At 41.7% G+C, this 22,332-nt stretch overlaps 1 protein-coding gene and 1 long non-coding RNA gene across 3 annotated transcripts in view; one reads left to right on the top strand and one right to left on the bottom strand.

The window, feature by feature from the left end:
* The window catches only part of LOC138828465 (uncharacterized), a 113,435-nt gene that overhangs the window by 46,321 nt on the left and 44,782 nt on the right, over window positions 1-22,332 (bottom strand). The gene's annotated exons all lie outside the window — the stretch shown is intronic.
* Window positions 1-22,332, top strand: part of Ly86 (lymphocyte antigen 86) — a 54,492-nt gene that overhangs the window by 15,610 nt on the left and 16,550 nt on the right. Inside the window, exons 2-3 of the mRNA XM_070024632.1 lie at window positions 11,133-11,219; window positions 12,513-12,641. Of these exons, the coding sequence (XP_069880733.1) occupies window positions 11,133-11,219; window positions 12,513-12,641 (216 nt within the window). The remainder of the gene's footprint in view (window positions 1-11,132; window positions 11,220-12,512; window positions 12,642-22,332) is intronic.

The raw sequence follows: 22,332 nt of genomic DNA, 5'->3' as shown, positions 1-22,332 counted from the left end.
CATCCTAGCATTGAGTATCCTCTTTGCCTTCTCTGAAGGACTCCATGTAGTCTGTAGAAGGCCTGGGATTCCATGTTTGGGAGATATTGAGCCTCGTATCCTCTGGGAAAACCTGAGTCTCTAATGTTTCTTGACTTCTGAGCCCACTGGCTTTTAAATCAGAGGCAGCCACATTCACACCCACTGAGATGCACTAATGTGGAAATGGAGGCTCGTGGCAAAGCACCTCTGTTGACAGGATTGCTTCTTAGGAAATGTGTAAATTGATTTTGTTAACTCCTACAGGCCGGCAGGGGGATTGGGCACAGCAGTGAACAATTCATTACCAGGCACAGGAAGAGTAGGATGAAAAATAGAAAAACGGATAACACTGATCTCATACTAGAAAGCATTTGGGAGACAAATCTCGACAATTAACACTCTTTCTTTAGGCTTCAGAGGGGGGCCGATTACCTCAGGGGTCCTGAGTTCAGCCTTGAAATAAAGGAAGGTAGCTAAGCAAAAACTCCAGCTGTGCCAAGCCACCTTGCTGTCCCCTTCCCGACAGTGCAACATAGCTACTTTGGTACCAATTATGTCACAAAGAAGGCCTGTCAGACTCCTTAGGACTCAGTGGGCATGCAAGTTATTGACCCTACATTGGATTCCAAGATACTCAGTTTTTCTCTCAGCACCTAGCTTGTCCAGCAAGAGTCCCTGTCTTTTGAATCCTTCCTTCATTGCTAGCAGAGGACATCCGTGCAAGCACAGCCATGTTGGAGAGCAGTGGGGAATTTTTGACAAAGCTAAACATATTTTTACCAACATACCATATTTTTACCCGGCAATCCCACTCGTGGGCATTATTCCAGAGAAATGAAAATGTTGTTCCTACAAAATGAATGGTCATAGCAGCTTTCCTGATACTAAGCAAAAATAGACTCCATTTCCTGGCCTTGCCACAATCCTTTTGCAGGTGATTCTGGGACCTCTAGTCTGTGCATGGACAGGCAAGCACCATCCACAAGTGATTGCTCCACAGCCAAGTGCACTTTGGTGGGCTCTGCAGGTAGCCCCAGACTCCAAGGTTCAGGAGTAGTCTGTAGCCTTGGCTCTCCAAGCTCCATGCCTCCTACTAACATCTGCCAAAATTCTGCAGTTCTCCCACATTCTCCACATTTTTTTAATGTTTGATTCTTCACCAACCTCTGCTGGTTCTCACCATTCCTCCTCTTACCTCCATCTTCTTTATCCTTGGATCCTGATCTCAAGTCTTTCCATGCCATGATCATGTTTGTTTAGGGAGCTGATGCTCAAGGGAAACAAAGCTCTTTGGAGTAGTTGCATGAATTGCACCTACTCAAAGCCCTTCCTTTCCCCGGGAGAATTCTGGTGGTAGTTAGCTGAGGCCCCAGGAGAGTCGAGTCTAGTCTAACTCCTCAGCATTGAAGGAACAGGTGCTCTTTCTCAAGAGATAGACAATAGATTACAAGATGAGAACAGGTAGGAACAGGTAATCCAGGAACAGGTAATCAATGGATACTTCTCTTGAAGCTTCCTACATCATAAATTTTATTGAAGTTAGCAGTGACTTGTAAAGAGATTCATTATAAAATCTACAGAAGGGTTAAATTTTGAGACTGGAGTGATGTGTTGTGGGTTCAGGGGCTCACCCATTAGATCACACACATGGGAAATTGACAGAAAAATTTGTTTAGATTTTAACAGTGTTTCCAAATAAAGTGTATCTCACTTGGAGGTGTCGAAAATTCTCAGTGCTGAGCACCCAACACCTTAAATCAGAGCACCTGGAGTGAGACTCAGGCCTGGGTATTTTACAGTACTTCTCATACAGCTGTGTTTGAGAACTGGCGAGAAATATCATCTCTAACCACAGAATCAAGTTCAAAGCAACCCTATTTCTAGTAGTCCCCTCTTGTCAGGAAATAGGTTCTCAGCCTTCCATGGATGTCTAAAATCATAGAGCTTGCTGGGCCTGATAACATTTCATTCTTAGCACAGATCTCAGCAAGCCCTGTTTTCTTTATGAAATGAACAGGTTTTATTTTTTCACTTGGAGGAAACACTTAACAGCTTCCCTTTGGCATAATCAAAATGAGAGCATTTCCAATCTTGTGCTTAGGGACAATTATTTTTTTTGGTTGATCAAGCTGTTTGCAAACAATAATTTATTGCTTTTCTTTCCAAAGCATTGTGAGTTTACAAAAAGTAGATCAAAGTTATAGACCACTTGATTCATACTAAAGCAAGAAGTAAGGCCTGGTCCTGCATCACTTTAGGACCATTATTAAGTCAAATAAGGATTACTTGTACTCAAGCACTGTGATATATTGACAATAGGTTTGCTAATCCAGACAGGTACTGGCTAATGGGTTGGTAGTACATAGATGATTTGGATAAAGAGATAATCCATATCCTGACAAATGGCTTGGGATTTTCTCCCAGCATCCAAAATGGCATGAATGTGAAATGTGTGTTTTGTATATTTTGAGTAGTTTCCTTCCAATGTTTTTGGACTTCAGCTGACCATGGATAATGAAAACCATATAAAGTAGAATCTCAGGTAACAGACTATTGTACCATGCATGGTCCAAACCTCCCATGCTCAAGGAAAACAAACTTAGTTTGTTCTAAAGGACTAGATTGAAAAGACAGAGTGAGCCATACAGATTCCTCCTCTAATTGGTCAACATAAAGACAGAACTAATGAGTTAATGATTTCCATTTATTTCACAGTTGGAAACAAGAACTTAGGATTTTCAATTCTGCAACCATCTTCACCCTCAAAAATACATCTAACCAGGTATCAGTGGCTTACATCTGTAATCCTAGATACTCAGGAGGCTGAGATGTGAAAATCAAGGCTCAGAGGGTATAGAAAAGTCTATGAGATTTTTATCTATAATTAATCACCAAAAGGCTAAAAATAATGCTGTAGCTCAAATGGTAGAATAGTAGCCTTGAGCAAAAATGCTCAAGGACCTGAGTTCAAGTCCTAGGACTGGCATCAAAAATAAAAAGCCAGATAACTCATGTCTATAATCCTAGCTACTCAGGAGTCTAAGATCTGAGGATCGTGGTCCGAAGCCAACCCCAGACATGAAACTCTTATCTCCAATTAATCACTCTCCCATTTTGTGCCCCACTGCCCCCCCACACTGCCCCAAAGAAAAAGCTATTCACCACATTACCAGAAAGCTTACAGGGAACTAGAGTTGTTTTTTGTTGTTGTTGTTGTTTGTTGTTGTTTGCCAGTCATGGGGCCTGAACTCTGGGCCTGGGAACTGTCCCTTAGCTCTTCAGCTCAAGGCAAGAGCTCTACCACTTGAGCCACAGTTCCACTTCCTGCTTATGTGGTGCTTAGGAATGGAACCCAGGGCCTCATGCATTCAAGGCAAGCACCTTCCCAACCCAGCACTAAAGCTCTTAATCTCTTATTTCACTAACAGTAGCTACTCTGTTGTAACCATCTAAATTCTATTTGTATTGCATTTGGTATCAAGAACCATGTTTAAGCATCTAGAAATCTCAGTTAGAAATACAATATGGTATAATATACACAACTTTGAATGTATCAGTCAACTCCTAGTAACTCTGGCAGAAGAGACTTGATTGGGAGCTATTATTTGAAACAATGATCTTGTTTTGGTTTTGTTCTGCTACTCTATAGAGATGAGATTTGACAGGTAGAAAAAAAGAAGAGATAAAGAAATAATCAAAAGCATAACTAGAATACACTTGCCACACTCTAAGTTACTCTTTTTTTTTTTTTTTTTGACAATGGCAGAGAAGAGGTGGAAGTGTGGAGTGGAAGAAATAGGGTAGACTCAAGTACAGAGAAGATGAAAGTTTATCTTGTATTGTGCTGGTAACAAGTGTGAAGGTAATGAATTTCCAAAGCCATATGCACCATCTTCTTTTAGTTTTCCAATGACCTTTGAATTCATACAAAAGAATAATTAAAACACCCCAGTCCAAACAGAGCCAGATAAGAAGGCAAACCAGTGCACAATGAGATCTGGATCACACACAGAGTGTGAGCTTGTGGAACTGGTAGCCAGCCAGTCTAAATGACAAAGTTAAAAGCTGTGTCTGTTGGTTATTTTACTTAGAATTCTCAAAAATGAGTATCTGCTACTATTTAACCTCAGATTACTAGCTGTGTACCTACGTTCAGAAAGTCCATCCTAAGTCCCAAAGTAAATTCCCCCATTATTTTCAAATCAAAGTGACTTTCCTAGCAGTTTTCAGAGAGCATTACCAAGTGTGCAAATGAGATGGATTTCACTAGCCTCACACCCAGGTTTCCCAAGTAATTGCTGGCACCCATCAAAGTCAAGGCTGGAAATAAAAGTTCATTGTCCTCACATCTTCTGCTGCTTTCCATCTATTTATCCAACCAGTCGATATTATTGAGCAGGTCCACAAGAAACAGATATCAGTTATTTAAACACAAATAAATAAAACATGGTTCCTAGTCTCTATAGCTTACCTCTGGTAGACTCTAAGAGAAGGGCAATGGAGCATGGTGTCTGCACTGATAGGAAAGGTAGAGGTATGATGTGGAGGATGGCTGAGAGGACCAGAAGAAGAACAGGTGAGAAAACTCAGGCCATCCAGAAAACTGTGGTTGAGCCAGTTGTAAAGGTGCAGAAACAGGAAGTGTGAGGTACAAGCCTTTCACAAGACTTTTCACCTTACTGGGAACTAGCCAAGTACACACATTTTCTTGACATTGACCTTCTCCTGGGTCAGGGTTCTTTATGCTAATAGCATACACAGGAAGCAATAAAAGCTCTGAAAGTCAGGTGAGTCACAGGAAGCCATGATGGTTAGGAAATGTTAGAGGAACACTTGTGTTCCAGGCTAAGTGCTGGAAGGGAGTAAGAGGAGGGCAGAAGGAATAAGAGGGAGGAGGAGTGGGGAGGGAAGCGGAGGAGGAGAGAGGGAAAGAGTGGTAGTGAAGTTGGAAGGATGTCAGCTAATTTCACAGTGCCTTTGCTTTCATCAGCTATAGGAAAAGGTAGGCTGATTTCTGGCCTTTTTTAAAATCCAAATGATAGCTCTGGAGTTATAGATGTGCACATGTACCTGCACACACACACACACACACACACACACACACACACACACACACACACCTTTATTACACTGGTGAAATGTAAATGAATCTCTTGAATGGTAGCAGTGCCCATAACCTGGTTTGGTCTCTTTTATATGGAAGCTTTTACAATAAAACTTCCCTCAGTCCATCTATAATTATTATCAACCTATCATGTTAGCAAGAAAAAACTCCACAGAGCTCCAAGACATAACAACTAGGACTAATTCCATGAGATTCAGCAACCTATCTAGGTCTCAAACCACCCCACCAGCAATGCAGAGGCCAGGACTTGGTACATGAACCCATTAGGGCTCCCTGACATCAAACCATGCAGAATCCCAGCAGGGTGCTTCTGCCTTCCTGGCCTCTACCACATTCTCTGCAGAGGAACTGCATTTCCAGGAATTGCATTTTCAGAACTGCTTTCTCCCTACTGCCAGCTCCCACACCCACAGTATCTAGAAATTACTAAGGAAGCTGTGTCAGCCCCCGGACCACAGCCCAAGTACAGCCAGCCCAAGACCAGAATCCACTAATAAGGTATGAAAAAGGCTCGGGGGCTGGGATTCATTGAGGTCCTGCTGTAAGCCTAGCTTATTTCTGCAGCTCTACTCCATGAATATGCAGGAAAACCTACACAGGCAGGATTTGGTTGTGGCTACACTTTGCACATAAGGCTGGTGCTGCTGGCTGCTTTTACCACCCCACGCCTCCCCACAGCAGGACTGGCACTCAGCTATCTAGGAGTCCTCCTAAATACCTTCCTTCCAGGAAGGAAGCCCCAGGAGTGGGGGCAACTGGGATAATTCAGGGCATTCTGGGTTCACTCACTATAATATTGTCCGCCATTGAGCTGAAGCCATCACATCGAAAGAACAGACAGAAAGAGGGAATAGTACAGAGACCAGAAAAGAAAGATTCAAAATGAACAGATTACATATTTCATGATGAACATTGACCTCCTTCGATAGCTCATTTGCTGCTCTGTAATGGAGTTTCTGCAGGAAACATTTATCTCTGCCCTCGAAGCCCAGGAGTACCAAGTCTCATTAAGCTTTCATTTTTTTTCAGAAGATTCAGAATCAGGTGATCTGATTTACATGTATTAGAAGATACTTGAGAACAGGAGTGGTGGTTCACACCCATAATCCCAGCTTGCTGGGAAGATCCGAAGTTTTGAGTTCCAAGGCCAGCCCTGACAACAAGTGAGGGAGACCCCATCTCATCAAAGGCAGGCATGGTGGCACACACTCATGATCCCAGCTATGTGGTAGTTTTAAGTAGGAGAATTAAGGTCTGAGGCCAGCCCTGGACAAAAACGTAAGAATCAACCTGAAAAATAGCTAAAGCAAAAAAAAGCCACAGAGATTCAGCTCCTTCCTATCAAGCCCAAGTCCCTGAGTTCTAACTCCAATACTGGGGCTGTGGGATGGAGGGCAGGAGGAGGAGGGCAGGGCATTTCTTAAGGCAAATTTTCAGGGTTTTCCAACCACCTTTTAAACCATATTAGAGAAACTTCCTTCACAATGTAACCCAAGCCGAGATGCTGGTGGCTCACGCCTGCAATCCTAGCTACTCAGGAGGCTAAGATCTGAGGATCAAGGTTCAAAGCCAGACTGGGCAGAAAAGTCCATGAGACTCTTATCTCCAATTAACCACAAGAAAACCAGAAGTGGCGCTGGTTCCAAGCCAGCCTGGGTAGGAAAGTCTGTGAGACTCTTATCTTCAATGAATCAACAGAAAACTGGAAATGGTGAGGTGGCTCAAGTGGTAGAACACTAGCCTTGAGATGAAGAGCTCAGGGTCAATGCCCAAGCCCAGAGTTCAAGCCCCATGACCAACCAAAACAAAACCTAACCATCGCGTCTTCTTTTGGTAGGTGGTCCCAAGGCATTTGCACAGGTAAAGCATGAAAAAGTAATTCCTAAAAGCAATACTTCACTAGTGTGAGTTTGCGCTCTCTCTCCCCCAGCTCCAGGGAGGGAGACTTTGGCACTGCCTGCAAACATTCTGGTTGCTACACTGGAGGGAAAGAAAGAGGACAAGTAACCTAGTAGGTAGACCCAGGAATGCTACTGAACAGAAAAGCCTACAAGACAGTCCCACAGGAAAGATTATATAAAGCAGGGCAGTAATGAGGAGGCTGAGAAACTATGTTTCAAGGTTCCCACTGAACTAACTCCAAATACTCTTTCATATTCATTCCACAAACAATGACTTAGGATGTTAGTGTAATCTTTTTTTTTTTTTTCTTCTGATTGTAGGATTTGAACTCATTGTCTGGGCACTGTCCCTGAGCTCTTTTGCTCAAGGCTAGTGCTCTACCACTTTGAGCCACCTCACCATTTCCAGTTTTCTGTTGACTCGTTGAAGATGAGTCTCACAGATTTTCCTACCCAGGCTGGCTTTGAACCATGATCCTTAGATCTCAGCCTCCTGAGCAACTAGGATTACAGGCATGAGCCATCAGTGTCCAGCACTCATAGTGTAATCTTACCCACAATGCCTCTGGTGCTGGGAGCCTGCCTTTGCAGCATCAGTGAAGGAAAGGCTGAGGTATATAAAAAAACAAATGTAACCCAGCGCCTGCCAAGTGCTGGAGTGAAAACATAAGGAAGAATAGAGTATGAGTTCATGAGGGGAGATGGAGGATGGAGAGGAAATGATGGAGTTGCAAAAGACATATGTATGTTCAAAAAGTATCACTCTCACATGTAAACTCAAAATAACTGCTAAGAAAGTGCACCAGTGCCCCTCAGGACATTTTAAGCAATCTGTCTTTCTGCTTCTATGTGCCTTTCCTTAGAAAGACAGCTGACTGCTTGCTAACAATCAATGATGTTCTTTCTGGTAACGAAGTAATGTTTTAGTTCCTTTTCTTCCCTTTAGTTTATTCTTCCTATATTTTAAAATATTAACACTCATACAATAGAATTCTTTTTTTTTTTTTTTTGTCGGCCGTGGGGCTTGAACTCTGGGCCTGGGCGCTGTCCCTCAGCTCTTCAGCTCAAGGTGAGCGCTCTACCACTTGAGCTACAGTGCCACTTCCGGTTTTCTGGTGGTTTATTGGAGATAGGAGTCTCACGGTCTCTCCTGCCCAGGCTGGCTTTGAACCGCGATCCTCAGATCTCAGCCTCCTGAGTAGCTAGGATTACAGGCGTGAGCCACCAGCGCCTGGCTCATACAATATAATTCTATAGCTGCTAATTAACTAAGCAGTACACAGCTAGCCTCTTTTATTTTTCCTTAGAAACTTGTTTATCCATAATTGGGAAGATACAGATGAATCAGCCACTATCTAGTAACTGGCTTCTACTCTCTATCTGTCTCTCTCTCTCTCTCTGTCTTTCTCTCTCTCTCTGTCTCTCTCTATGTCTCTCTCTGTGTCTCTCTGTGTCTCTCTGTGTCTCTGTCTCTGTCTCTGTCTCTGTCTCTCTCTCTCTCTCTCTCTCTCTCTCTCTCTCTCTCTCTGTAGTATTGAGGTTTGAACTCAGGACCTTGCTTTACTACTTGAACTCTATACCCAGTGCTTGTTGCTTTCGTTATTTTTATGTGAGTGCGCACCAGTTTTGAGGCTTGATTTCGAGGTCTAGGCCCTATCCCTGAGCTTCTTTGCTCAATGCTACCACTCTGCCACTTAAGTTACAGCTCCATTTGTGACTTTTTGGTGATTAATTGGAGATAAGAGTGTCACAGACTTACCTGTCTGGGATGGCTTGTTTTATATTTTTTAATAAGGTCCCAGCTGGCCTGGACAGAGATACTCTTATTTATACCTCCCACATATCTGGGATGAACCGTGTGCATTAACATACCCAACTTTTATTGTTTGGGTTGGAGTCTACAGAACATTTTCCTGGACTGGCCTAAAATTGCAACTTTCCTAATTTCTGCTTCCTGACTAGTTAGAATTACAGGCATGGGCCACCATGCTGGCTTTTTTTTTTCAGTATTGAGTGTCAAATATGTAGTAAGAGCAATGGTCTCTATGCTCCTTAACCCCTGTTTTCTGATCTGAAAGAAGTCCTCAGACTGCATGAATGCTTAGGAAAGACCAAATGGTCATAGAGAGAAAAAGGACATTACCCATCCCCCAAAACTTAGTAATTAGATCAAAGGTATTTGACAAAAAAAAAATGTGCCTGTGTTAGATTTGCAAGGCTGGACTTGCTATGCAATGCCATAAGCTATGTGGACAATAAAATAGTCTGGAACAGTTATTGGCAAATGTTTCCACTCACAGCTCAGCTGAAATGGAAACCAGTATGGAACAGAACTATGCAATGGCATATGCCTGCACAGAAGATACTCCAGACAATCTTATGAATCCAATAATCACCAGATATATTTGGAACTCTATTTCTTGAATATTACTGAAAAGTATAAGGCATTAGTATGTTTGTGTTTGTTCATTTTTAACTCTGGGTTTAAATCTTGACTCTGGCACTTCCTAGTGCTGGGATCTGGGTAAGTTAACACAACCTTTCTGAGTCTGTTTTTCACCATCAGGAAAGTCTGTGAGTCTCTTGTCACCAAAGCCAGAAGTGGCACTGTGGCTTAAGTGGAAGACCACTAGCCTTGAACAAAGAAAAGCTCAGAGACATGCCCAGGCACCAAAAACTGAATGAATAAATAAATAAATAGATAAATAGATAAAGAAAATAAATTGTTTTAGACAATCAATTTTCTGGTACCACTGCTCATTCTCCTGAGCAGCCTTTATTTTTTCTTTGTAAAATAAGCTCTATGTAACAAAGAACTTAAAAATTATATATATATGCATTATATATATATATATATATGTTTTTCAGTGAAGCTTTCTCAAAAGGCAGGCATGAGTAAGACCTGGGTATTCTTACTATAAAGTGTAAATAAGAAGTAGGAAGATGTTGCTCAATGGTGCAGCACCTGTCTTAAATAGCAGTAGGATCATTTGGCATAGAAGAAACATGGTTTCCTTGGAAGTGTGCTGGGTGTGTATGGCACTAGCCAGACTCAATGTGCAATATATTAGTGGTAATGTGCCATCCCTGGACTTCATTCTGAGGCATGGATGAGCCATAGGAGTCTCTTAAATAAGCAGGAAATTATGAGTGAAAGATAAAAAGAAGAAAATGATTACATTGAATGGGATGGACTAGAAGAGGATCAAATAGAACTACAAAGAAAGGTCTTAACTCTGAAATTTTGCACGTTTCTCCCTCTGCCTTTAGTTACAATAACAAATATTTTATGAGATGGTCTATGCAATCAATGAGTCATTTTAAGGCCAAAAGTTCAGGAACTGAAAGAACTCAAATGATAATTGAATTTTCATTGATGAAACTTGAGTAAATTTTTAAGAAATAAAACTGAAACTCAACTTTCAAGACACACCACTTAGTTCATGAATTGGGACCCTGGGGGAGGGGGTAAGAGTGAACACTACACTGATCAATGGCATTGGACAGCTTTGAGAGTGGACAGGACCTTGACTGGACAGAGTGAGAGAGGGAGTCAGTGACAACATCACAAACATCAAAAATAGTGAGCTCCAAACAAGGGGGAAATAATTTTTGACAAGAAATGTACTTGTTTCCTCACTCATTTGACTGTAACCCCTTGTACAGCATCTTTGCAATAAAATAAAATTTTAAAACATAGTGAGGTCTATGTTTTTAAATAAATATTAATGACTTAGGCTGTAGGTGGCTCCTGCCTATAATCCTAGCTACTCAGGAGGCTGAAAGCTGAGGATCACAGTTTGAAGCTAACTAAGGCAAAGAAGTCCCTGAAACTCTTATTTCCATGTAAACACCAAAAAAACTAGAAGAGGAGGTATGGATCAAGCAGTAGACTGCCAGCCTTGGGTGAAAAAGCAGAGTCCTAGAGGCCCTGCGTTCAAGCCCCAGTCTGGCATATGCAAAAAATAAAATAAAATAGTAATAGACTTGGGTAAACACAATTCATGTAATTGGTTTGAATTTTGATCATGAGTTTTCAGACCATTTAATGTACTCAGGATAATCTGTTGTTTTCTTCTTGGCAGATCCATTACAGGATTTTGGCTTGTCTATTGACCAGTGTTCCAAACAATTAAAACAAAATCTCAACATTAGAATTGGACTCATTCTGAGTAAGTAAAAAAGCAGTACCTTGGAATAAAGCACGGCACAGCTTCTTCCTGCTGTATACAGCCAGCTGACTTGCATCCACTGTTAAGAGCTGACTAAACTATACTCCCAAATGAACTGTTTCATCTTCATTTTCAGATCTTTCCCAGAGTAAAACCTAGGTAGTATAAAACTCTCATTTAAGACTGTGCTTTTGCACTAAAAAGACTCCAGACACTTGTTTGGATTATATAAACACTTGAAATCAGTAAGGTTAGCACACACACAAAAAAAAGAAAGGGTTTTGTTTTTTGGGTTTTTTTCCCATGTTCTAGAACTTGAGCTGAGGGCCTGGGCTCTGTCTGAGCTTCTTTTGCTCTATCACTTGAGCCACAGCGCCACTTCTGGCTTTTTCTGAGGAATTCATTGGGCATAAGAAGAGTCTCATGGACTTTTCTGCCCTGGCTGAAAGAAAGAGAACAAGTTTTGATGTTTACAGAAGACAGAGCCCTAGCCTGGCTATTTGTGCCACATGTAAATCTGTCCCCTCCTTCCAGCAATGTAAACCACATTTGCATTATTTTGCTTCCTGGATTGCTAATGCAAGTTCTTAAACCTTGATCCAGACAAAGATGTGTGAAATCCTTCTTCCCCACCTTAATCAACGAACTCCAGTAAAACTTTACACAGTGTCTGCAGCATCTCAAAACTAAAATGCTTTGAGGAAAGAAATAAAGGGGAGAGAGAGAGAGAGAGAGACAGACAGACAGAGAGACAGACAGACAGACAGGCAGACAAAGGCAGTAATTGAGGAAAATGCAGAAAGAACCAGAAACCACAAGAAAGCTCACCAAAGCTCCCAGTGCATCCTGTGTGCCATGGTGGTCCCCACAACCATACTGGGAATCTGTGGCTTGACCACACCCTACTCTGCCTTGAAAGATAAATAATACTAGGTCTCTTGAAAAGTTCTAGAAGGCAGATTGCAGAATGAGGAATGTGGCCAATGAGTTACTTTGCCCCAAACAGGCAAAGGGCCACTTTTATAGCCAAGGTGCTGGTTGTGATCCCCTGTAGCATAGTCCAAACGCTGTTTTGCCAAGAAAAGAAGAAAACTGAGCCTTGAGAGAAAAAAAAAAAAAGCTCAAGGATAAGGCCCAGTCCCTGAGTTCAAGCCCAAGACAGCAGCAGGAAGAGGAGGAGGAGGAGGAGGAAGCTGTTATTCACAAAGAGAAGAAGGGGAATCCACAATTTAGGAGCCTCACTGCCTTGAATATGGAGAAATATAGTTACAGCATTGTTCTTCCTTTCTTTAGGAGAGGACATTAGAGAGCTGTTCCTTGACATAGCTCTGGTCACTAAAGGCTCTCCTATTTTGAATTTTTCCTATCCTGTCTGTGAAGAGGATCTGCCCAAGTTTTCTTTCTGTGGAAGAAGGAAAGGAGGTAAGCCATCCCTTGCTGACAACCTGTATCTGAGGTTAGGAGCCCGGAGCAGAGCTTTACTCAGCCCCTCACCTAGGGCAACCTTGACTTCATCTGTCAGTGCCTGATATATAAAAAGAACAGGAAAATCCATCCATGGGCTTACCTTACAGGACTTTTATGAACACCAAACTGAAATGGTGCATAAGAGATGATTTCAGACAAAATTGTTGCTGTGAGTGGCACCTTATTTTTATTTTATTTTACAAAAAAAAAAAAGGCTGGCAGTACAAAGGACCCACAGTTTCAAAAAAAAATCCATGAGGATTCAACCGGTTTCCAGATTTACTCTCAATTTTTTTTTTTTTGGGGGGGGGTCCGGTCGTGGGGCCTGAACTCTGGGCCTGGGCGCTGTCCCTCAGCTTATCAGCTCAAGGCGAGCGCTCTACCACTTGAGCCACAGTGCCACTTCCGGCTTTTTTCTTTTTTCTTATGTGGTGCTGAGGAATCGAACCCAGGGTCTCAGGCATGCAAGGCAAGTGCTCTACCACTGAGATACCTTCCCAGCCCCCTACTCTCAATTTTTTTAGTGGCAGGGTCTCCTCAATATTATAATGGATTCTGAAAAATATAACAAAGTAGAAGGAAACTAAACCAAAGTGCATTCTGTCATTGCTGTTCCCATCGGAGTAGATAGCAGATAAAGATATTAGATAGCTAGACTCAAAGCAGAGAAGCTAAAGGCCTCAGGCTATTGCTTCCATTTTCTTAATGAAGAATCCTACTATACAGGTACTGGTGGTTCACACCTGCAATCCTAGCTACTCAGGAGGCTGAGAGCTAAGGATCAAGGTTCAAAGCCAGCCCAGGTAGAAAAGTCTGTAAGACTCTTTTTTCTAATCAACTACCAGAAAGTCAGAATGTTAACCATCCTTCCTCTCCACCCCTCCTCAGAGTCAGGCTAAGGTTTCAAAATGTTCCTTTGTTTAATGAAAACTTATCTATTCTCTGATGGCCTTCTCTATAAGCCATTCCCTCCTACTCAGGGCCTCCATTCTATTCTTACTGGCCAATAGGGAGTAGAACTCAACTTCACACTCCAGAAACATCCTCTTGCCCACTTCTCCACTCAAGGAAGCTAAGGATTTCAGCAGCAAGAGTCCTTGAAAAAAATGACCTTATCCTTTCTAAATGAAAGCTGCAGAAGACATTGGAGACGCTTTCCTAGTCCAAGAGATTCAGGTGAAAGAAGTATATCTGCAAGAAAAGAAAACATGGAACTTAAAGGAAGGTAGACTAGAAGGAAAACCAGTGCATCATGGGGATTTGCAGATTGCTGTCTTGCAGCATTGAATGCATTGTACTACAGGCTTTGAGCCTCACTTGTCATCCACAGTCTGTGAGCTTCCTGAGAGTCACTTTTGTCTCTTTAGTCCCCATACAATCATCTAGCAGTGCCCATAGGAAGCTGGTCTCTGGATTCCCTGAAAATGTCAAAATCCATGGATGTCCAGTCCCTTTACATAAAATGAATAGTAGTGTTTAGAATCTGTGGTCACCTTAATGTATATTTGAAATCAGCTCTAGATTACTTACATGTAAATGCTTGCTGTGTAAATAGTTGATATACTGTATTGTTTAGAAAATAATGCCAAAAAACCCAGCCTGCGTTTTAATACAGAAACAATGTTAGATAGTTGGTTGGTTGGTTGATTCATTTTGGGTTGGTGAATGGGTGGGTGACTCGGTTGGTTTTCAAATATTTTTGCCCCATGACTTGTTGAATCCAAGGATGTAGAACTTGTAGATGCAGAAGGCTGACTCTGTTCCAGCTGTGGCTAGTACTTAGGGAGTGCTCCACACAGACACACAGAGGAACCAGCTAACTTTATCCAGAGTTGTACCAGCTTCTGTTGTAAGAAGCTTGCATCCATTAAGTCATTTACTTCCTGCCTTATAAGTAAATCCATTAATATTCTAAATCCATGGATATGAAATCTGAGCCACAGAGCTTTAGCAATCTCTAAACTTCAGATTACAGAGCTGGTAAGGGACTAGTAGCCTAACCTTGTCAAGGTGGCTCCCAACCCCTAATCTTACATTGGAATGAATGAAAGAACAATGAAATCTATGGAAAGAAATAAATGTATCTTTAAATTAGGAGTTTATTTTTTAAAATCATTAAGGACTCTTGCTGTCCACTGATCTTGTTATGTTTCAAATTAAGATATATTTTTTCCGTTTAGCTAACTCAATAGAATATGTCTTCCACCAGTCTTCTATCAACTTCCTAGAAAGATTCTTTATGAATTGAGTATATTCACGCATTGCTTCAGCATGGTTAACCCTTGTTAGTTTGCCTCTATTAACGTTTTTCTATCTTTCCTCATCTAGACCAACCAAAAGCCTTAGCTAAAACCCTCTACTTTCCCTTCCTTCCTCCCTTCCTCACTCCAGCCCTTCCCTCTTGTGTCTCTTCCTTTTTACTTCCTTTCTTATCTTCCCTCCTTTCTATCTCTCTGTTTACTCTTTTCTTCCTTCTCTCCCTCCCTTCTTCTATCTACTTCCTCCTTTTTTCCTTCCTTTCCTTCCTATTTTACTTTCTTCCACAATAGCAAAGTCCTAGTCTGTACCAAGTGCTCTGGTAAGGCTAAGACAAAGTGTTTTCTATAATCGAGGATATCCTGATTGCCTAGAGGAAATGACAGATGCACAAGTAACAGCTTCAAGTTGTCCTTTGTGCTGTGTTCAGTGAAGAGGAACAGCCTGAAGTGGAGCTGGCTCCCAATGGGGTCCACTGTTGGAATACAAACAGGAAATTGAACAAAGGACTACTTTCCTATTTCCCTTAGGTTAGGTGACACATGTTGCAGGGTTTTGGCATTACATAGAAGATAGATAGATAGATAGATAGATAGATAGATAGATAGATAGATAGATAGATAGATAGATAGTCTAAAGGCCAAATTGTTAAAAAGACTTTGTCCTCAGGATGGTGGTATTGGGAGAGGTAGAGCCATGTGAGAGGGCCTTAGGTCATTAGAGGTGTGATTTCAGAGGATTATAAAACCTTGTTCCTTCTTCTCTCTCTTGCTTCCTGTCTATGAGTTTTCTTTACTAGGAGCTCCTCCTATGATGAGCTACCTAGTCAGAAGCCCAGAGAAGACAATGATGTCCACAAGAACTGCTGATTTATGGTGCAACCATTCCTGTAAAAGCCAGTTTTCAGCAGAAATGTAGAAGAAAGTTCTATTGCAAAACATGTACAACAAATATGGACATATCTCAGTTCTTACACTATGTACGTTATAGGACAAAAATAGGTTTGGATTTTGCATTAATTTTAAAAGCTTGTAACTGAAAGAAAATATCACGGTAAGAGCTATTTCGAGCAAAGAATTCTTCAGGGAATAATTGCTCTCTGGTTTATCTTTTGTGTAAATCTGAACTTTTCTACCTTAAGTGCTTGTCCAAAGTGGGGAATATATCATAATTAGATGAATTTCAATGTATAGCAGCATAGATCCCAAGAGAGCTATACTTAAAGCCTAGCATGATAACTGCCCGTAAGACAGATATCGTCCCTGACAGCATCTAAAGGATTGGATTATAATATTTATTGATTTTACATATGCAAATAAGTCAAGCCACCACTATGGTGAATGTTCATGCTGGCTATTAGTTTTTCTTTTTGGTCCCAGTTCTTGCTGAACAATTTGCACATAATAATCCTGAGTGTCATTAACTGCAGAGCTTTCTAAATTGAAATGTCTATATCCAATCTTAACCATTCTATCTAAATCAGCAATTCAAATTCCATTGGCTGACTTCTCTATTATTTCTGTTTCAATGTGCTCCTTTCCACAGGCTAATGAAAGGGGAGGAGGGATCTTTGGGTGAACGATAGGAATGCAATCTATGTATGGCTTAGATTTGGGGAAAAAATTCTCATAAACACTTTCTGCAAAAATTCCTTATACTTTGCACTGTTATAGGAGAAGACAAGGCAAAACCTACCTTTCAGATAAAGGCTACCTTGAAGAGCACTAATCTATGCTGACAACCTGACAACCTCTAAAAGCATGCCAGGAACGTGGCACCACTGTCAAGAGCCTCATTATTCAATTATTTAATGTTCTCTGTATATGTTAACAAATGCAAGCCCAGGGAACTTGCTCATTGATTTCTGCCATAACAGAAAGGGATTAGGCAGCTATGTCTGAAACCTCCATTATAAAATATGTCACCTCTGTTCCACTGTTAGCACCTTTTGTTTCTGGGGCATTTTAGACCACCTGCTCCTGTGAGCGCTGTTGCTATGAGCTTTCTGCTCCAGTGGTCCCCGTACTGCATTCTGAGTCCCTCCTAATCCCAGCTATGGGTTTTATCCTTCATCAATCACTGTAAATAGCCCACATGACAAATGTCTTGATTCTGTTTCCCATGGCTCATGGAGAGAGTGATAGGTCTCTCTACCTAGGAAATTGCACTATTTCTCCTGCCATCATATTTCCCACTATCATTTTGTAGCTGCAGGCAGGATGTTACCAAGAGTAATATTATTCTGTTAGAAATAATCCCTGGCTCCCTACCTTATCATACTGCAGTGTTTCCATTAGCCGCTAGGAGGAGAACCCCAGCCCAGCAGTTCTCAAAATTGAACATACCTCAGCAAAGCTTGGAGGTTATTTTTGTTCAACAGCACATTACAGAACCCATTCCAGAGTTTCAGCATATCTGGAGACAGAAGCCTAGGAATTTGCATGTCTTACAAGTCTTCAGACAGAGTTGATGATGCTGGTCCAGGGACCACAGCATCACTATATTAGCTTTGTGAATAGACACAGGTTTTGAAGCCAGACTACAGAGAGCTGGACAGGTATGTTACCTCCATTTCCTACCTCTGTGACTCAGGCAAGTTACTTAACCTCCCTGAGCTTCAGTTCCTTTATCTATACAAATAAGGAAAATGTGAGCAACCTCATGGGGTTCTCATCAGGGTAAAATGGGATATTGTATGTGAAGCCTTAGCATGAGATTAGGAGAGTAAACACCCACCAGGTGGTCAGTGACAACGACTTCATACAGCTAAGAACACACAAGGCTCTGAGACCTTTGAGAAATTACTAGTCTCACAGTAGAAGTGTGTGTATGTGTGTGTGTATGTGTGCACACGCATGCACACACGCATGCATGTGTGCCATTACTGGGGCTTAAACTCAGGACCCTTACCTTTTTCTCTCACGGCAGATATTCTACCACTTGAGCTACAGCTCCATTCCTGGCTTTTTAGTGGTTAATTGGAGATATGACTCTCATGTACTTTCCTTCTTGGGCTGGCTTTGAACCACAATCCTTAGAACTCAGGATTACAGGCATGAGCCTCGGGCACCCAGCAGAAGTATGCATTTTAACAGGTACCTGGAAAAGCAATGGAGGCTCCTTTGATCCTTGGAAGTTTAAGGCCTTTTCCTTCAAAATTAGCAGGAAAGATGTCTTTGCCTCAAGCCTGCTTATTCCCTAGTTGTCAAAATATGGAGTCTTCCTGGCCCTTGTGCATTTCCTATGAAACTGGAAGTGTGAAGTTCCAACTCCTTTCTTATCTTCATGTTTTATTCTTTGCCGACAAACTTAAAGCAGCTGGAGATTTCCTCCTGCACAGATGTAATGGCTGAAAGTTCATGGACTTACTGAATTAGCAGAAAATGCCTACCATGAACTGCAGAGCACAGACCTAGGAAAGTGGCCACCCTAGAAAAGGTACCAGCAATGACCAGGCAAGAGAGGACTCTTCCTTTCTAGGCAACATGAAAGAATTTACATTACTGATAAGGAATCCAATAGCTCTGGGCTTCTCCATCCACAAATCTGGGTGCATTTATAAATGAGCATGTTGAAATGATTCTTTGACATCAGCCAACTTATTCCATGAGTAGTGAAACCATCTTAATAAAACTAATGATGAGGAAGTGGCTCTGTGGCTCAAGCAGTAGAGCGCTTGCCTTGAGCTGAAGTGCTGAGGGATAGCGTCCAGGCCCAGAGTTCAAGCCCCACTACCCACATACACCCACACCCACACACACACACACACACACACACACACACACACACACACACACACACACACAAGGCTAAAGCTAATGATGACCTAGGACCAGAAAAAGTGTTAAGTTCCTAAGACAATTCAACCTTCTTTATTAGTCCTTATCCTTTTATGAAATTCTATCAGTCAAATTCAGTGACTTACACACTTTCACGTAATAATCATTTAAAAAGCTAATTAAGAAGGACCACCAAAATGGAGAGAAAAATGGTAAACAAATACAGCAATAGTACTCACTGGACACTATGTTGAAAATGAACTATACAATTTGAGAGTAGGCATGGGAGGAAAAAACTAGAGGGAGCAAGGGATAGGGGGATATTGTCCAAAAAGAAATGTACTCTTTACCTGACTTAAGTAACTGTAGCCCCTCTGTTCATCACCTTTATAATAACAATAATTTTTTTTAAAAAGGACAAGCCACATCTTCCAGAAAGTACCAATCTGTCCATAGTCACTAACATTTGCATTTTTTGCCGATTGAACTCAGGGCCTTATGCTGTTATATGGCTTCTTTGCTCAAAGCTGGTGCTCTACCACTTGAGCCACACCCATCTCCTGCTTTTCTTATTGGTTTATTGGAGGTAGAAGTCTCACAGACTTTTTTGCCCAGGTTAGCTTCCTGAATAGCTAAGATTACAGGCATGAGCCACCAGTCCTAAAGGTATTTGCATTTTAAGCAAGTAAACATCCCAAAAGGTCAGCTGGGTATGGACACTGGAGCCCCCTTGTCTGAGAGACGCAGCCCTCTATCATGCTTACTGAGTCAAACTCCTTAGTCAACCGGCTCTTGCCCAGAGCTGCCTACAGTTCTGCAGATCAAGCCAAGTTCTCTCCTCTTTCCTCCCATCACCAATGCCTTCATTTCTATACCAGTGGAGCCAATCAGCTCACCATTCTACAAGTTGTATATTGAGTCTGGTCATCTGCAGTAATCTACTGGGTTCGTAGGGAAATAAAGCAATTTAAATATTCTTTCCCTTGCTGCCAGAAATTATGTATTTCTCTAAGAGAACTTAAGCAGCAATAACAAATAGGCCTGGCAGGAAGAAAGACATTGAAAACAAATTATTTCACCTCCTAGCCCTCCCTTCCAGGATTTAACAATGGGCACAGCTCAGTCCAGAAGAAGCCTCATGACTCACCTGTGGCCATTTAGCCCCTGGACCGTGCCCATTTCCAAGTGAGATGTGATAAATCTATGGCATGCACTGGTTTCAAAGACTTTGTGCCAAAAATAGTATGCAGAATATAAGTGTATCATAAATACAATGTGTCATTCTATACTGAAATGCTAATATTTAATAACCAAGTTAAACAAAATATTTCATCAAATGAATCTCAGTCATTTTACTTTTCCTTGTTTAATGTGGCTATTAGAAAATTTAGAATTACATTTATGAATCACATTATATTTCTGTTAATGTTGACTCCAAACTATGTTGTCTAATATGGCAACAAGAAGTTATACGTGGCTGTTTCAATCATATCCATTTAATTAAGTTCCATGTTGAACTCATTTGTCACATTAGCTACTATGCAAGCTCTCAGAGCTCCAGGTACCCACAGCTAGCACATTTGATAGCCCACATACAGGACACTAGCACCTTTGCACATTGTTCTGGTACATTGGGTTATGACCTAGTATTTCTATACTCTTCTAATTTAACTCTGTCCCGAACTCATGGACATTTATGCTAGAAATTTCCTCCCCACAACCAAGCTCAAACCCAAGGACTTTGTCTTCTGCTCAAATCCAACATTAAATGTATGGCATGATTCTCAAAGACCCTCTACGGGAAGCCCAACTCCAAACAGATGACCATGCATGGCCTCCTCTCAAGCTGACCATCTGGGCTGTTCTCTCTTAATCCAAAAACCTCTGTATTAGCTTCTAATTGCTGCGGTCATGATGAGCACAAACTTGGCAGTTTTCAACGCTGACTTAGTCTCTTCTAGTCTAGACGTCAGAAATCTAAGATCAGCATATCAACAGGGCTGTGCTCCTATGAGAACACAGGGGAAGGGGATCTGTCTTCTTTCCATGTCAGCTTTCTCCGTGCTGCCTGGACTCCTCGACTCACTACAGCAACCATCCTCTCTCTACTTCCATCCCCACATAGTCTCCTTGATGTCCTATCTCCTTCCTATTCAGATTCTTGTAATTATACTTGGTCCACATGGGTAGAGCAAGATAACATCCCCATCTTAGAATTCTTTATTTACTATTCTTATATCTGCAAAGACCTTGTCGCCATGTACATTAAAAGTTCAGAGTTTCTGGGGTTTAGACTGTGGGAGACCATTGCTACCCAGAAAACTAGCATAATTTATCTGACTACTGCATGCTGGGTAAGGAAGGCAAAAAATTGTATATAATCCAAGGAAACCTCAAAGTCGACATGTTTTGATTAAAATGTCCTCAGAAAAGTCATGTAACGCTGAGAACTTCACAGATCATACAGTTGCTCATAGGCCTGAGGCAAGATATGAGTCTTTCTCTTAGAGGGTCATATCATTGCTTTCTATCAAAGCTCCATCAAAGGCTGACTACTGGGCTGTTACTGTCACCAATTCCCAGGCTCCCCAGAAACTCCCACCTGCCACATCCTCGACCCACAAAAGAAGCTATTTGTCCAAAAGCCAGTGACATGACTCATGTATTGAAACCATCTCTGTTGGAAACCAGCCTACTATTAGGGAAAAAGAGTGGAGAGAGTGAGCATAAATCTGAATCATCAGAGAGGTATGAGTAGAGGACCTCAAATGAATCGACCTAGGAGAATTCCTTTTACTAGGGTTTGACCTCAAGGCTTCACACTTGCTCAGCTTGTGCATTTTGCATGCTACCACTTGAGCCATTCCTCCAACACAGCCTTTTGCTGATTCCTTTGAAGATGGAATCCTAAGGACTTTTCTGCTTGGGCTAGCTTTGAACAGTGACTCTCCATGTCTCAGCCTCCTGAGGAGCTAGGATTACAGGTATAAACTACAGGCTCCTAGTTCTAAGAGAATTCTGTGTGTGTGTGTGTGTGTGTGTGTGTGTGTGTGTGTGTGTGTGTGTGTGTGTGTGTGTGTGTATGTTGGTACTAGGGCTTAAACTTAGATCCTAGGCACTATCTCTGAGCCTTGAGCTCAGCCTTGAGCAAAAAGAAGGCTGGCACTCTGCCACTTGAGTCATAGCTCCATTTCCAGCTTTTTGATAGCTAATTGGAGAGAAGAGTCTCATGGACTTTCTGCCCTAGCTGGCTTTGAACCATGATCCTGAGATCTCAGCTGCCAAAGTAGCTAGCATTAAAGGTGTAAGCCACTGGCACCCAGCTGAGAAGTCTTATTTAGTAATTTTGTAAGAGCTCCATTGAAAGTTCGCAGTGAATGTTTTCAATTTGTCAATAACAATAAGCCTCTTTATGCAGTAAAGACTTCTTCACAAGCCTGGCTGAATACACTGGGGAAGAGAGCCAAGGAGCATGGCTGAGGTCAAGCTAAGATAATCCATGCAGAAGAAAAGTAATCCAAACTCCTATTACATAGTTTTGAACTTTAAAGTATGGTGACAATTCCAAAAAGATCCCACTGAGAGGTCCCAGAGCACACTCACCCTCAGTT

Source organism: Dipodomys merriami, unplaced genomic scaffold (genome assembly GCF_024711535.1).
Source record: "Dipodomys merriami isolate MVZ:Mamm:240054 unplaced genomic scaffold, mDipMer1.0.p SCAF_16, whole genome shotgun sequence".
Lineage (NCBI taxonomy): Eukaryota > Metazoa > Chordata > Mammalia > Rodentia > Heteromyidae > Dipodomys > Dipodomys merriami.
Note: the sequence above shows the minus strand (reverse complement) of the source record. Positions and strands in the feature narration are given on the sequence as shown.